The sequence below is a fragment of the Erpetoichthys calabaricus genome, chromosome 14 (assembly GCF_900747795.2).
Source record: "Erpetoichthys calabaricus chromosome 14, fErpCal1.3, whole genome shotgun sequence".
NCBI classification, from domain to species: Eukaryota; Metazoa; Chordata; class Cladistia; order Polypteriformes; family Polypteridae; genus Erpetoichthys; species Erpetoichthys calabaricus.
Window position 1 is genome coordinate 17,492,017 of NC_041407.2, and position 16,463 is coordinate 17,508,479.

General features: G+C 44.6%; 1 protein-coding gene across 1 annotated transcript in view; it reads left to right on the forward strand.

The window, feature by feature from the left end:
* Nucleotides 1-16,141, forward strand: part of tekt3 (tektin 3) — a 36,721-nt gene extending 20,580 nt beyond the window's left edge. The window contains exons 4-8 of the mRNA XM_028792893.2: nt 3,636-3,706; nt 4,724-4,867; nt 5,343-5,565; nt 15,438-15,592; nt 15,704-16,141. Of these exons, the coding sequence (XP_028648726.1) occupies nt 3,636-3,706; nt 4,724-4,867; nt 5,343-5,565; nt 15,438-15,592; nt 15,704-15,920 (810 nt within the window). The 3' untranslated portion in view covers nt 15,921-16,141. The remainder of the gene's footprint in view (nt 1-3,635; nt 3,707-4,723; nt 4,868-5,342; nt 5,566-15,437; nt 15,593-15,703) is intronic.
* The last annotated feature ends 322 nt before the right edge of the window (nt 16,142-16,463 follow it).

The following is a 16,463-nucleotide window of genomic DNA, read 5'->3' on the forward strand; positions in this document are numbered from 1 at the left end:
ATCATTTCATGTAATGGTGACATTCCATGGCCTTTCTCAGAGATCCCCGGATCTCACTGTTTGTGATTTTTATTCTAAAAGCCAAGTGTACCGCACAAGGCCTGCAACCATTGCTGAACTAAAAAGGAAGATTGAAATCTCTGACATTCCTCTTGACAAGTTACGTCGAGCAATGCGGGCTGTCAGAATGTGTACAGAGAAATGGACAACAAACATACAATGAATATTGAATGAATATTGATTACCATCATGAATTGCATATCCTGTACTTTACATTTCCGCATTAAAAGTATTTTGTAATGTGTCTATTCATGCATTGAACGTTAATTAAAAATTTCACATTTCCCTGCTCCACTCTGTATTATATTGGTAATAGTAAGATTTCCTAAGTATATCTGTGCAAAAGGCAAATAAAAATCTGTCTATTATACTATATTGTACTAGCTGTGCTAACAGACTAGAACAGTTTAAAATCTAAGTGATCGATATTGACCTCAGCATTAATGTTTGAAGGGCATCAGCTATTTGAATGCATTTTACAATGCATGCAGTAATAAAATCCATTGCATTTTTCATTCCAACAGAAGGCGCATCACAAACATTTGTTGTAGTAAAATGCATCACTTTAAATGTTTCTGAAGTGCCATCTGTGAAGATGAGCTCATCTGTCTGATGTCTCATGTTTTAATACCTTGACAAAAAGTGTGTTATTGGCTGTCAGAAATGGGGGCGAGCGTGACGGCACAGAAAAGTCATCAAGCAATCCCTAAACTTGACACGCCAACAATTTACAGTTGTGTGAATTGACATGGAAGGACCTGCCAGGAAATCAACAACAGCAGTCGGCAATTCTGGCATATCCTGACCACAGCACCACTCTGTTATCCTAAATGTACTGTGTATAGATGTTTTGTAACCATTTAAACATCGATATCTTGTGGGTGTATATATATGTATGTATATATTATATATATATATATATATATATATATATATATATTGTAAGAGCTAGCCCGGCCACAGACAGACATGACTCGAGATGTTCAAACACACACACGTTTATTCCACTATTTACAATAACTATTTACATGTTTAGCTCAGTCCTTGTTCTTCCGGGCCTCCTCCACTTCTGTCTCGCAAGCTCTGTCCTCTTCCACCCGACTCCGGCTCCCTGAATGGAGTGAGGTGGCCCCTTTTATAATGCTCCAGGTGCCCCCCAGTGTGGCGGAAATGCTACCCTTGCACCTGGGAGCACTCCGGGCGTACACCATCCCTGGTCTGTCAGCACTTCCTTGTGTCCCGGAAGCGCTGTCCTCCAGGGATTAAGGACCGTCCAGGTGCCCAGGGAAGAGAAGTGCCGCTCTCCTTCCTCCAGGTATCTCGGCGGTGCAGGGTTCCTGGCCGTCTATTACTATATATATATGTCTGCAGTGGGCTGGCACCCTGCCCTGGGTTTGTTTCCTGCCTTGCACCCTGTGTTGGCTGGGATTGGGTCCAGCAGACCCCCGTGACCCTGTAGTTAGGATATAGCGGGTTGGATAATGGATGGATGGATGGATGGATATATATATATATACTAGTCATTTAGCCCGTTACAATAACGGGCGCTAGAACAGTAGTGCATAAACATTAGTAGGAACAGTCTATATTAAATGGCAAGGGACTTTGACCTCATTCTTTTTGTTGGTCGTATTTTTCTTTCTTTCAGCCTTTCTTTTGTTGATGTTTACTTGCTGAGCTGACCGTTCTTCGTGGGCTGCCGTCGTGTACTGTGTGTCTTTAATTTTCTGTGACAGTAATACTGTCTTGTACGGCTCTATTCAATAAGGGCGCGTAGATAATTTAGTTCAAATGGCTCTGGAATATGTGAAGAGCGACAGGTGCAGATCTTTATTTACGCGCGCCTTTATTCACTGCGCCCAATTGAGGTCGTCCTTTTGAGGCTCGCCTTTTTGTGCGCGCCCTTATTGAAGGATACCGTCTTGTATGTCCGCTGGCTTGTACGTCCGTAATATACCTTTAATTTTCTCTGGCGGTAATACAGGCGTGCGCTTCGGTAATATGCCTTTAATCTCCTCTGACAGTAATACTGGCTTGTATGTGGTTGTAATATGCGTCACTGTATTGTGTACCTTTAATTTCCTCTCGCAGTAATACTGGTTTGTATTTCCGTAAAACGCCTCTAACTTTCTCTGACAGTAATATCGCGCATAGCACCGTGCCCCGCGCATGCGCACTTCACCAGAAGATACCCACACACGGACACCTGGACGCACATAGGGATTTTATATATATAGATATATATATATTATGGAGAGCAGCCCAGACACAGAAAGGCAGACACCAATGGTTCAACACCACACACACATTTATCATACATTTTGCTATTTACAGTACTGCACACAACCCAGTGCCCCTGCACCAATCACCCTTAGTCTAGGCCTCCTTCTTCAATGCCTCTCTTCCTGACCTCCTCCACTCCTCTCCTCCGAGCTCTGTCCTCTTCCACCCAACTCCAGCTGACGAATGGAGGGAGGCAGCCTGTTTTATGTTCACCCGGACGTGCTCCAGGTGCCTCCTGATGAACTTCTGCCGGCACTTCCTGATGTGGTGGAAGTGTTGGCTGAGCACCCGGAAGCACTCCCTGGTAATCCTTTTCCAGCTCCTCTGGGTGTGATGGAAGTGCTGACATCCAGGGCTCTTCAGGCATCCAGGCACCCCCTGGTGGTGACCCTGGGCCCCTTTAGGGTTGAGCTTCCATGCTTTGTTCCCGTGGTCCCCATACCAACCAGGGCAGCTGCCCCCTTGTAGTCCGGAGGAGGCATAATCCCTCTTGCGGTTGTTCCAGGCGTCCCTGCTGGGTACCGCCCCCAGCCATTTGCCACACTATATATATATATATATATATATATATATATTCACGCCATTTGTAGTCTGAATCACAATCTGATTGTATGGGTGGTTATCTACCAGGTAACGCTTGTGGTTGGTCAGCAAGTCGGCTAACATCCACCACTGTGCCCTCTTTCAGTTGCGAGAAGCAGATCATAGTATGGTTGAAATAGTTTTACTGTCAAATAATGCAAAGAGTACGCAACACGTGTTTTGCCCTAATTCTGGGCTTATCAGGCGTACACACTCACTGCACTCCCTCTCGGGAATCGAACCTCAGACGTCAGCGCTAGAGGCGAAGACTTCTAACTTTGTGCCACGGCGTGTGGTTTGTTCATTTGACAGCATATAGATAGATAGATAGATAGATGATACACACACACATGCACATTATGAATTCAGCTGAGTGCAGAGCTGTGCCAGTTAGCTGGCTCTCTCCCTCTCTCTAAACTGTGAATGTGCCAGGTGATGTTTTGGGTTCCGTCTGCTGTTTGCACCCATTGCTGCTGGGACAGATATCCCTGTGTAAAGTTTAAATGCACGTTCAGAAACAGTTGCACAAATGTAATTTAATGATAACACTGAGTTATCCTACAGACGTTCCTTTTTGTGTTTTTGAGCCATTGCCCCCCCGTCTCCCCTGTATGTCATTTTATTACTGCATGCCGCTGTTGCTCTCATGTTCCTCATTGTTTCTTTTTTTATGCCTGTGAATGTCTTTTTTTCTTTTTTTTTCTAAACAGGAGGTTGAAACCATCAAATCCTGTCAAGAAAGAATGAGACGCCACCTTGACCGCGCCAACTCCCAGCTTGCGTAAGGCAAATGACTGTGAAAGCAGCACAGAGTGGGGCTAAAGACAAAGTGCTGATATAAAATGGCTTCATGCAAGCCTGAGGTTAAAGCTGTTACGGCATACGTTTGATGGGATCATTGGTGTCATTTGTGTATTTTTATTGTTTTTTAAATTTTACTTAATAAGAATGTGCCTGTTTTTTGTTGGTAGTTTAGTCTCCACTAACATTAAGTTGGTAACAGACGTCAGGACAGAATCTGGAAAAGAAAGTGGAGAGAGGATGTGCTTCCCAAAACATTCTAACCCTAATTTGGACAATACTTGAGCCTTTATTTGTCTAATGTAGTGCCTTGCACCATGGTGCTGCACAAATCACTAAGAGTACAATTTTAAAATAGCACTGCCAGCTGTGCAGCCTGACATTTCCAGTGAACATTAGGCCCGGTGCTCATCCTGGACTTCAGGTAGCCATATGGTGCCCTAGAGCCACCTTGGAGGAAGACCTCAAAGAAAGCCAAGCCAAGGTTTCACCTTCCTGTTCATCAAAGGCGCCTTGTTCAAACTCCACAGATGCTACGATTCACAGGGTGCCGTTTATTCAGATAATTGGAAGTGGGTGGCATGATGCTGCGCTGGTGCTCCTAGATTCAGATCCTAATAGGACCACTGTCTGTTTACATGTACTTCTCGTGTATCTTTCTCCACATCCCAAAAAAGTTAATATCAGGTTAATTGACCACCAAAAAAAATTGAACACTTTGGGTGTGTGCCCCATAATGGGGTCGGTTCCTACACTGCACCCATAAACACCTGGATAGACTTCTACTTGCCACCTCCATTAACCTCTTTTAGAGGATTGATTTCAAAATGGGTGGATGGATGTATGTGAAGATACCACCATTCCCACTGATGTTTACCACATTTTAAAATGGTGCCCTCACTCTCCTGTCTATCAGGTCATTAAGAAGGTCAGGTCAGAACAGACCTTCTGTGTACTGAATAGAAATTTTTTTTTCAGAAGCTTCTTGATGTTTCAGGTCCAACCGGGCAGCCCAGCATGAACTTGAGAAGGACATGAATGACAAGCTAATGGCTCACCGTATCGACGACAAGTGCCACCAACTGAGAAATGCTTCCGATGGCATCAGTTACCACCGAGGAGTAGAGACTTTCGAAATCAAGTAAGGAAAGGCCTAGAAAGGTTGGGGTCAGGACTTCCAGGTCCATGAATGTCCTCCTTGAGTTCAGGATGACTGAAGAAACAGTGATGACTTCTCAAAAAAGAGAATCACTGCCCTTTTTTATTCAGTATGAGCACTAGGGTCTGTCACCCAATTGTCCAAAGTCTCACTTCTTTCTTTATCATGTCCTCATACAGAGAGGCTGGCTGTGAACTTAGGGCCACCAACTCAGAACGCTCACCTGTTTGAGCTAAAGGAGGACTACCTGTGTAATCCCTGGGTCTCAAATTCATTTCATGAGCAGTTGAGAGGTTGGGAACTCACCCTAAGAAAATTCTTCAGCCATTGAATCACATGCCTTGAGGACCTTCATGGATCATGGTGTCACGTCAGTGAAACTGAGAGAAACTGTTCCAGAGATATCCCCTTCAGTGAGATTTTAAGATCTTCTCCCCTCATTTACTCTCCAATGCAGAAGCTCTTTGCCAGAGTCATGGGCCAAGTTCACGGATGACAATATATTGCTGTCCCAGAGTGAGCGCGCAGCATCTGCCAAGCTTCGCAACGACATTGAGAACCTGCTGAACGTGACCTCCAACGAGATGTGGAGCCAGTTCAACACGGTCAACGTGTCGTTTGCCAACCGCTTATCGGAGACAGCGGACACCAAGAACAAACTGCAGGTCCACTTGGCCAAGGTAAGGAAGCTTTGTCATATAAGGGGACAGGTCTCTAGCAGATAGGAATGAATATCTGTGCTGGTCTGTATGGACCCTTCCATAGTTCATGCAGTTCTGTTCAGGCTGATGTGATGGACTCAGATTGTGCTGCAGAGCTTAGAAATAGGGGGAGTAGAGCCCAGTTCAATTTTCTGATGAAGTGACCAACCTCTCCATGATGTTTGCAAGCTCTTTTCTCTCCCCATGTCATTTTGTTTTGTGTGTTTGACACAATGGGTGCATTAGGTGGGCCTGAGATGGACTAGAATCACATCTAGGAGATCAGCTCCTGCTTATGAATAAAGGCAGGCAGTGTGGCCCAGCGCTTTGGACGTATTCAGAACAAGGATACCCCGACAGCCCATCATTTTCACACTGCATCACCTTATGATATTCCCTAAATCTGACTGTGTTACCACTACAAATGGTCTCTCTACCCCTTACATAGACCCTTATATGGCCCCAATGGGTAATGCTTAAGGTTACCAGCACAATCCTAGCCACCTTTATAACCTTAAGCTATTTTCCTCAACTTTCTTTGCTCCTGTATGATATGAATGTCTTAGGCAGGCAGTGTGCCCCCAACGTTTCTAAGGACTGTTAATCTCAAGCTTGGTGGTTTGGTGCACACCCGTACCTCCCAGTTTGACTCTAAGAAATTCCCTGGAAACTTCCGTTTCTCTCACATCAGGTAAAGTTTGTTTGCTTGTGTCCTTATCTTCTCAACGTGTCCCTCTAGTGGTCAAAGGTGGACAAGCTCAAGACTGCCAGTTCAATCGCCACTATTTTCACACCGTGCAGGTCAGGTTAGGTCAGGTTGGGGTATCATGCACTGGTACAGCGCATTGCCACACCTACTACATGACAAAACAGCTCAGGATCCCAGTTGGCAAAGGCAGGCAGAAACGTGGTCCAATCTACCTGCCGCAGCCAGGTGTTATATGGGCATCCATTTAGCCTGGTCCAGCCATGCAATTCTAAGTTATTTTCTTAACCTTCCTTTGCTCCTGTAAAAAGTAACATTTTTATATGGGCAATGTGGCTGCCAGGTTGGCATTGTCATTAACATGGACACTGCTGGAAGGTCAAAGGCTTAGATTTTGGTTAATTACAATCCAGTTTGGAAAATCAGTGGTCTACAAATTGGCAGAGATTCAATACAGTGGAGTTGTAATTGTAAGAACAAAACCAGACCAGGCTTGGCAAGTCTAAGAAGGTTTGAAATGATATAATAATTTCAGTGAATCATCTATTGGAATTTATTTTGTAATGCATGTAGTAATCAAATGGATTGCATTTTTCATTTTAACAAATGGTGCATCAAAAACATTTGTAGTAATAAAGTGCACTGTGTTTTTCATTCTAACAAATGGCGTATTATTTAAAAAAAACTGTAGTAATAAAATGCATTGCATATTTCATTCCAACAGATGACACACCCAGGGCTGGCTGGTTTTTGGGCTGCCTTAGGCAACAGTGAAAATGTTGCACCCAAATCACGGAGTCTTGAAGCCAATTACTGTGCACAGCATTTTTCATTCTAACAAATGGCGCATTATTTAAAAAAACTATAGTAATAAAAATGCATTGCATATTTCATTCCAAGAGATGACGCACCCAGGGCTAGCTGTTTTTTTGGGCTGCCTTAGGCAAAAGTGAAAATGTTGCACCCAAATCATGGAGTCTTGAAGCCAATTACTGTGCACAGCATTTTTCATTCTAACAAATGGCGCATTATTTAAAAAAAACTGTAGTAATAAAAATGCATTGCATATTTCATTCCAACAGATGACGCACCCAGGGCTGGCTGGTTTTCGGGCTGCCTTAGGCAAAAGTGAAAATGTTGCACCCAAATCACGGAGTCTTGAAGCCAATTACTGTGCACAGAATTGTGGGTCGCAGTGTGAAGGGGTGTGGTAATCCACTTTGAGGTTTTCCACGAGTGTCATTTTGAAGATCTGAATTTGGGGGTGGGGTAGGGGGGGTGTCCCTCTTGACAAATTTTGGCACAAACAGATACCTTTTATCAATCGGGGCTGTGGGGGGGGGGGGGGGGGGGGGGGCATGGGGGGTATTATCTCCTAGTAAGGATTTTGATGAACGGACACTCAAATCAATTGTTTAATGGAGAGGGAGGGCATGCAGACGCTCAATCAATCTATCATAAATTCCCTCTTCGTGATTTCAGCATGCAATCACTCAGATAACTAAATGCTGGCCCCTAAAAACTTTGCAGTACAGTATATTATACAGTATATAGTGCAGTTTGCCTGTATGGTAGAGCCGGCCCTGGACGCGTCATGAACATTAGCATAGATGCCATATAACCAGAGACACAGCTCCAGTCACACACTCACAAACTTGTCCTTTTATTAAGGTGATATCACTTTTGAATTAAGTATTCCTTACCTCTTATTTTACTGTAGGCAGGGTGGTCTCCTAGTCTCTAAGGACTGTTTAACATAGGGCTGCCAGCTTTTCCCCCACCACTTTCTCACCATATGACCCTAAGACATTTCTGTGCTTCGTTTGACGAGTAAACAGGTAAATACCCCTGTACTTATAAAAGGCCTCAGGACGTCCCATTTCCTTAAGTTCCTTTTTTTTCAAGGACCACAGAAACATGCTTTACAGTTATGCTGGTTTGCCTGTATTCCCATGTAGGCAGTGTTGCCCCCTAGTGGCTAAGAATTGTCAGGCGCAAGGCTGCTTATTCAGTGTCCCCTGACTTGCACAACCCTCAGCAAATTACTGCCTTTACTCTAACTTAAAAAATACAGAAAGAAGGACGACATGATCATGTGCCACTTATAGAAAAACAGTATATAAGATGAAAAGAAATAATGTCTTACTTTTTACGATGAAAGGTGCTATACTTAATTAAAGCTGTTTGTTCCTGAACTGCTCTGGTCCAGGTTTAAAGCATTCAGAGGCCTCTTAGTGTTACCTGTGACAGGTGGCAGAGCTCTTCTTCATCTGTTTGGAGTTTTGTCATTGAAGTGATGTCTGTGCTGCCCCCCATTTGCATTTCTCCCTGTCATTGTCATGTCATTTTCTAACCCACTCAATCCAGACCAGGGTCGTAGGGGGTGCTGGAGCCCATCCCAGCTAACATAGGGCGTAAGGCAGGAAAAAAACCTGCATAGGGCACCAGTCCATTGAACACACACACACACCAGGGCCAATTTAGCACTGCCAATTTATCCAACTTACATTTATTTGGACGGTGAGCCAGACACGGGGAGAACATGCAAACTCCACGCACCTAGGAAGCAAACCCGAGTATCCTTAGTCCAACTCAGCAGCGCTACCACTGCGCCACCGTGCCAACCCCTGTCTCATTGTGAGGATCCCATAAATGTTCTTTATATCCTTAATTAGGGGGAGTTTATTCTCCAGCGGGACAGAGTCTTCTTCCTAATGTGTCTCGGCGGCTGTAGCTTTCTTCTGTGCCAAGCATTCAATTAGTCAGACATCATTTAGTGAACAGCACAAGCTGGCACCCGCTGCCAGAAAGTGCAGCAGATAGGTAACATAACATTTATTTAGGTAATGAGCCTTTAAAGACCTGCCTCCTCCGGCGCATTGTCACCCAGTGTGCCATGGAGGGCATTTCTAGGCATCGCTGAATGTGGAAAGGTGGCTGTAACAAAAGTAAGTTCATGACAATATCGAGATGTGACATGTGTATGTACATTTTATTTACTCCTGCTTTTATTACATTTTCCATTTAACACATTTGAAGGGCTTTTTTTAATGTATCTGGGGTCCACGTTGAACACTAAGCATTCAGACACCCTCACTTTTTTTCACATTGTTACAGTGCATCCAGAAAGTATTCACAGCGCATCACTTTTTCCACATTTTGTTATGTTACAGCCTTATTCCAAAATGGATTAAATTCATTTTTTTCCTCAGAATTCTACACACAACACCCCATAATGACAACGTGAAAAAAGTTTACTTGAGGTTTTTGCAAATTTATTAAAAATAAAAAAACTGACAAATCCCATGTCCATAAGTATTCACAGCCTTTGCTCAATACTTTGTCGATGCACCTTTGGCAGCAATTCCAGCCTCAAGTCTTGTTGAATATGATGCCACAAGCTTGGCACACCTATCCTTGGCCAGTTTCGCCCATTCCTCTTTGCAGCACCTCTCAAGCTCCATCAGGTTGGATGGGAAGCGTCGGTGCACAGCCATTTTAAGATCTCTCCAGAGATGTTCAATCGGATTCAAGTCTGGGCTCTGGCTGGGCCACTCAAGGACATTCACAGAGTTGTCCTGAAGCCACTCCTTTGATATCTTGGCTGTTTGCTTAGGGTCGTTGTCCTGCTGAAAGATGAACCGTCGCCCCAGTCTGAGGTCAAGAGCGCTCTGGAGCAGGTTTTCATCCAGGATGTCTCTGTACATTGCTGCAGTCATCTTTCCCTTTATCCTGACCAGTCTCCCAGTCCCTGCTGCTGAGAAACATCCCCACAGTATGATGCTGCCACCATCATGCTTCACTGTAGGGATGGTATTGGCCTGGTGATGAGCGGTGCCTGGTTTCCTCCAAACGTGACGCCTGGCATTCACATCAAAGAGTTCAATCTTTGTCTCATCAGACCAGAGAATTTTCTTTCTCATGGTCTGAGAGACCTTCAGGTGCCTTTTGGCAAACTCCGGGTGGGCTGCCATGTGCCTTTTACTAAGGAGTGGCTTCCGTCTGGCCACTCTACCATACAGGCCTGATTGGTGGATTGCTGCAGAGATGGTTGTCCTTCTGGAAGGTTCTCCTCTCTCCACAGAGGACCTCTGGAGCTCTGACAGAGTGACCATCGGGTTCTTGGTCACCTCCCTGACTAAGGCTCTTCTCCCCCGATCGCTCAGTTTAGATGACTGGCCAGCTCTAGGAAGCGTCCTGGTGGTTTCGAACTTCTTCCACTTACGGATGATGGAGGCCACTGTGCTCATTGGGACCTTCAAAGCAACAGAAATGTTTCTGTAACCTTCCCCAGATTTGTGCCTCGAGACAATCCTATCTCAGAGGTCTACAGACAATTCCTTTGACTTCATGCTTGGTTTGTGCTCTGACATGAACTGTCAACTGTGGGACCTTATATAGACAGGTGTGTGCCTTTCCAAATCAGGTCCAGTCAACTGAATTTACCACAGGTGGACTCCAATGAAGCTGCAGAAACATCTCAAGGATGATCAGGGGAAACAGGATGCACCTGAGCTCAATTTCGAGCTTCACGGCAAAGGCTGTGAATACTTATGTACGTGTGCTATCTCAGTTTTTTTATTTTTAATAAATTTGCAAAAATCTCAAGTAAACTTTTTTCATGTTGTCATTATGGGGTGTTGTTTGTAGAATTCTGGGAAAAAAAATGAATTTAATCCATTTTGGAATAAGGCTGTAACATAACAAAATGTGGAAAAAGTGATGCGCTGTGAATACTTTCCGGATGCACTGTATACTGCAGCCTTGTGCTAAAATCATTTAAGTTCATTGTTTTCCCCCCCTCATCAAGCAAAACTCAACAACCCCAGAACGACAAAGTGAAACAGGATTTTGGATATTTGTGCAAATGTATTCAAAATTAGAAACTAATTGACTCTCGCATTCAGACCCCTTTTCACAGCACTTCATCGAAGCCCCTTTGTTAGCCATTCTAGCCTTCTTGGGTTTGACGTCACTTGGATTCGGGGTGTTCTGCCGTCCTCTCAAGATCTATCACGTTGGATGGGGACCATCAGAGCACAGCGACATTGTGGTCCCTGCAGAGATGTCCATTTGGGGTCAAGTCCAGACTCACGAACATTCCCAAAGCCACTCCTGTGTTGTCTTTCCTTTGTGCTGAGGGTCTTTGACCCTTTGGTTAGCCCTCTGGAGCAGATCTTCATTAAGGATATCTCTATGCTTTGCTCCAGTCAGCTGTTCCCTCAGTCCTGTCTAGTGTCCCCGTCCCTAACCTCACAGCGTGATGCTGCCACCACCACACTTCACTGCTGGAATGGTTTTGCACAGATGATGAGGTTTCCTCCAGACATGATGGTTTCATCAGACCAGGGAATCTTGTTTCTCACAGTCTGGGGGTCCTTTAAGGGCCCCTTTTCTTACTCTAAGCAGGCTTCCTTATGTCAGACTTCAATCTGGCCACTCTTTCGTAAAGCCCACTTCAGTGGAGTGTCGTAGTGATATTTTTTTATTTTCAAAAGTTCTCCCATCTCTATACAGTTGTGCTGCTGATGCTTTTGGTCACTTTGGCCCTTCTTCCACCATTGCCCAGTTCGGCTGGGTGGTCAGCTCCTGGAAGAGTCGCGGTTGTTCACAACATCTTCCTTTTAAGAATAATGAAGACAACCGCGAACTTTCAAGGCTGCGTATGAAAATCGGTAGCACACACTCGATAGTCGTCTATCCTAGTCTCCATGAATCTACTAATATGCACATTTAGTATGTTAAGGGTATTTTTACATTATCAAGAAAAAATATTCATGGCGGGGTCTAGCAGTCTGATTGGATGTGGACCCCCCAAAGATGACACAGATAACGGGTCAGCTGTGCAATAAATTCTTTTTTTTTTTTCATTATTTCTCCATTAGATGTTATAGAAGATTAGGCAAAGCGCTGAATGTCACAAAATGAGTCCGTTCTGAGATTAACATTTCATTTATTTTTTTGGCAACTAGTTATGTTACCCAGCTTCGTCTGGTAAGACAATGGCTGTCAGTTATAGTGACGTCATTTTATCGGATATATCACTTGTCACAGGTGGCTGGGGGGGGGGGGCGACCCAGCCAGGATGCCCCAGCTGGGATGCCCCGGAGGACCAGAAGAGGGCTTATGCCTTCCCGCCCTGGTACCTTTGGGGACCACAGGTACAGAGCTTTGAAGCGCAACCCTGTAGGGGCTCGTGGTCACCGCCAGGGGGCGCCCCAATGCCTTTGGAGCCCTGGGCCTCAGCACTTCTGCCACACCCGGAAGTGCTGGGGGGAAGAGAAGCGGGGACACCCAGAGTGCTTCCGGGTGCGCAGCAGGAACTGGGGAGTGCCGGTGGAAGATTGCTGGGAAGCACCTGGAGCACATCCGGGTGATTATAAAAGGGGTCACCTCCCTCCATTCGAGGGAGGAAGAGGACGGAGCTCGGAGGAGAGGTGTGGAGGTGGACCAGAAGAGAGACAAGGCATTGTTTTGAGGGCCTGGACTGAGGGTGATTGGTGCTGTGGCACTGGGTTGTGTGTGTGTAATGACTTTAAATCATGTCTACCTGTCTGTGTCTGGGCTGTTCCCCACACACTTTGTAACTAACTAAGTGCTTTTCTATCCACAATATTTGTAATTGTAATGGCTAAGGTTATTAGAACATTAGAACACTCTGGACGAGAACGGGCCATTCAGCCCAATTAAGCTTGCCAGTCCTATCCACTAAAATAACATCAAGTCGAGTTTTGAAAGTCCCTAAAGTCCTACTGTCTACCACACTACTTGGTTGCTTATTCCAAGTGTCTATCGTTCTTTGTGTCAAGAAAAACCTCCTAATGTTTGTGCGAAATTTACCCTTCACAAGTTTCCAACCGTGTCCCCGTGTTCTTGAAGAACGCAAAGTCTCGATCCACTGGACTAATTTCCTTCATCATTTTAAACCCTTCTGTCAGGTCTCCTCTTCATCTCCTGAAGGCTCAGCTCTTTTAATCTTTCCTCATCACTCATCCCCTGTAGCCCTCTAATCAGCCTTGTTGCTCTTCTCTGGACCTTTTCTAGTCCTGCTAGATCCTTTTTGTAGCCTGGAGAACAAAACTGCACACATGACCCCCAGAAGAGGCCTCACCAGTGTGTTATAAAGCTTGAGCAGAATCTCCTGTGACTTGTACTCCACTCATCAAGGCGCTATATAACCTGACATTCTGTTTGCCTTCTCAATGGCTTCTGAACACTGTCTGGCAGTTGAACATGTCGAGTCCACTACAACTTCTACATTGTTCTCTATGTGAATTTCCCCTTGGGATTAATAAAGTATCTATCTATCTATCTATCTATCTATCTATCTATCTATCTATCTATCTATCTATCTATCTATCTATCTATCTATCTATCTATCTATCTATCTATCTATCTATCTATCTATCTATCTATCTATCTATCTATCTATCTATCTATCTATTGTCAGGCAGTATGGTACAGTGGTCAAGGCTTTGGGCTTCAAACCCTGAGGTTGTGGGTTGAGATCCCACCTCTGACACCATGTGACCATAAGCAAGTCACTTGGCCTGCCTGGGCTGCACTTGGGAAAACAAAACAAATGAAACCAATCACATCTCAGATGTTGTAAGTCACCTTGGATGAAGGCATCAGCCAAATAATAAGTAATAAAAGCATTATTAGATCACTGGAGCCACTTACTCTGGAAAGTGCTATATACAATGAGTAAAATATTTCAGCATTAGATCAGTTCCTGCATTTTCCTATTGGCTTGTCTTTCGTCGATGGTCATTGCAAACCACAACTCTACAGGACAGTGTCTTCTTTGGGTCTGAAACGGATGATCAGAAGGAAAACTGGACCATCCTCAAGAAACTGTGACACACAGACAGACACACACCCATCATCGAGATATCAATGTTTTCGGTATCAGGGGACCCTTGTTTTTTGCTAGGGGGCGCTAGCTCCCTGGTTGGAATATTTTTTTGTTTTTATTCATTCCCACATTTTATAATGATACTTTGGACTTTTAAGTCCAACCCTCATAATGCGATTAGCAGAAACTACCACAATTCATCGGCAGCTATCTGTATTTTTGCCCATGCACTGTTGCCCATGTTCCGAGGACCGCCTCTTGCACTTTCACACGATTCCCATTCCAGTTAGGACCAGGCAGTATAACTCGGCCATGGGAGTCCATGACAGTGCACGCGACCATCCTGATATACTCAGTATCTGACAAGACCTTCCATGCTGTCATTATCAGAAGCGTATTTTTTATATATATAATACATTATAAATATGATACGGTTATTAATTTAGCCACAATCCTGCCGACTATGCCATTTGTTTTCCCCTGGGGGGCACTAGCTCCCTGGTTGGAATAAGTTCTTTTGTAATTGCGGCGTCTTAAGTAACCCGAAACTATATAGATATAATATTAAAAGGCAATACCCCTCCCGTAGTGATACGGCGGTAAGAAATCACATAAGAGAAAATAACTTAATGACGATTTACGCAGCATAAAAGACGGGAAGCCGATGGACGGATGGCGCAGCGACAGAAATGGCAGACTCTACACAAAGTTCTTTTCATGGCTTCCCGTATCACTATGGGTGGGGTATCACCTTTTAATATTATATCTATATTGTTTCGGGTTACTTAAGACACCGCAACAACAAAAGAATTTATTCCAACCAGGGAGCTAGCGCCCCCTAGAGGGTGGGAGGGTGCAAAGCAAAATGTAAAATCTGAGTATGTGTTATTATCATTTGTAGACGTTTATTAATTTCCTTACACTGTTAACTCAAGTAAAGTATTTTGAGTAATTTGGCAGTCCCCAGATGTGAATGTATATGCAGATCAGTGCTTGAAGTGAATATACTGAGTCATATATGAGCGGGAGTCAAGTTAGAAAATGAGATTTATTAGAAAATAGAATGAACTTTAACAAAACTAACTACATTTCTCAATGGAGTCTTCACCCTTTTCAATGCACTGGAAGTGCCTGGATTCCAGCACAATTAAAGGTTTTTTGTCGTGTCTTCGCCACCAGGCTATGCCACCCATGCCAAATGGATTCCATCAGAGCTTCCTTATGTTTGGCATGTGACTGCATAAATGCACAACTGATGTTAAATTTTTATACCACCTTGACTTACAGACTCTGCAGGAGATCTTCCAAACTGAAATGCTCATTGAGGCCCTGAAGAAGTCCATCCGTGACAAGGAGAGCCCTTTGAAGGTGGCCCAGACCCGGCTGGATGAGCGCACCAGAAGACCCAACATGGAGTTGTGCAGGGACTCTGCCCACCTTCGGTACGTCTGGCTGTGGTCGGGGTGCTCCAGTGGCACTCTTCAGTCCAGTTAGTCCGGCATGAGGGTTTTTGGTTCTGCTCCTAATTCCACTCCTTGTCCTTTCATTCCCAGGCTAGTTAATGAGGTCCGTGAGATTAATGACACCATTCAGAACCTGAAGCTCCGACTGCAGGAGGCAGAGAACACACTTCAAATGTTGGTCAACACCAAAGTGTCCCTCGAGCATGACCTTGCCGTCAAGGCCAACTCCCTCTTCATTGACCAAGAAAAATGTATGGGCATCCGTAAGAGCTTCCCCAGCACTCCCCGGCTGGTGGGCTACACATAAGTGGGGGAGTTGGGTGGGTGGGAGACTACCGTCATACAGTTACTGTCCAGAACCCAGCTAGCTTTGGTTTTTGGCTTTCATTTTCCGACATCCCCGCGTCCTTAGCGGCCAAAAGACGGCAGATGGGCGTCTCGTTCGTTTTCTCCTCTGTTTGCTTTTGCGGTCTGTTTGTGATGTCAAATAATAAACTGGCAGTGGCCCAGCTGCTGATTTTGTCATCATCCTTCTTGTCCAGCTTCCTTTTCTTTATATTAAACTAAATCAGGAGAGTGGCAGGGGGTGGCCAGAATAGGTCACTGCCATGACTGGAAGAAAGGACGAGTGCTGTGTTGTCTAGTAATGAATCAGACATACTTTGATAGTGTACTTGAGTATGTTTTGAGATCATCCCTACTTCACCTCCCTTACTTTTCCTAGTTTTCGGTCACCTCCCATTGGGGACTTTTCTGCCAGTTCGTGAATGCTAAGTGCTGGCCAGAGTCTACCGTATATCACATGCGTTTTCGGTTGTTGAAGTGTGGATGACGTGAAAAACCCTAATGT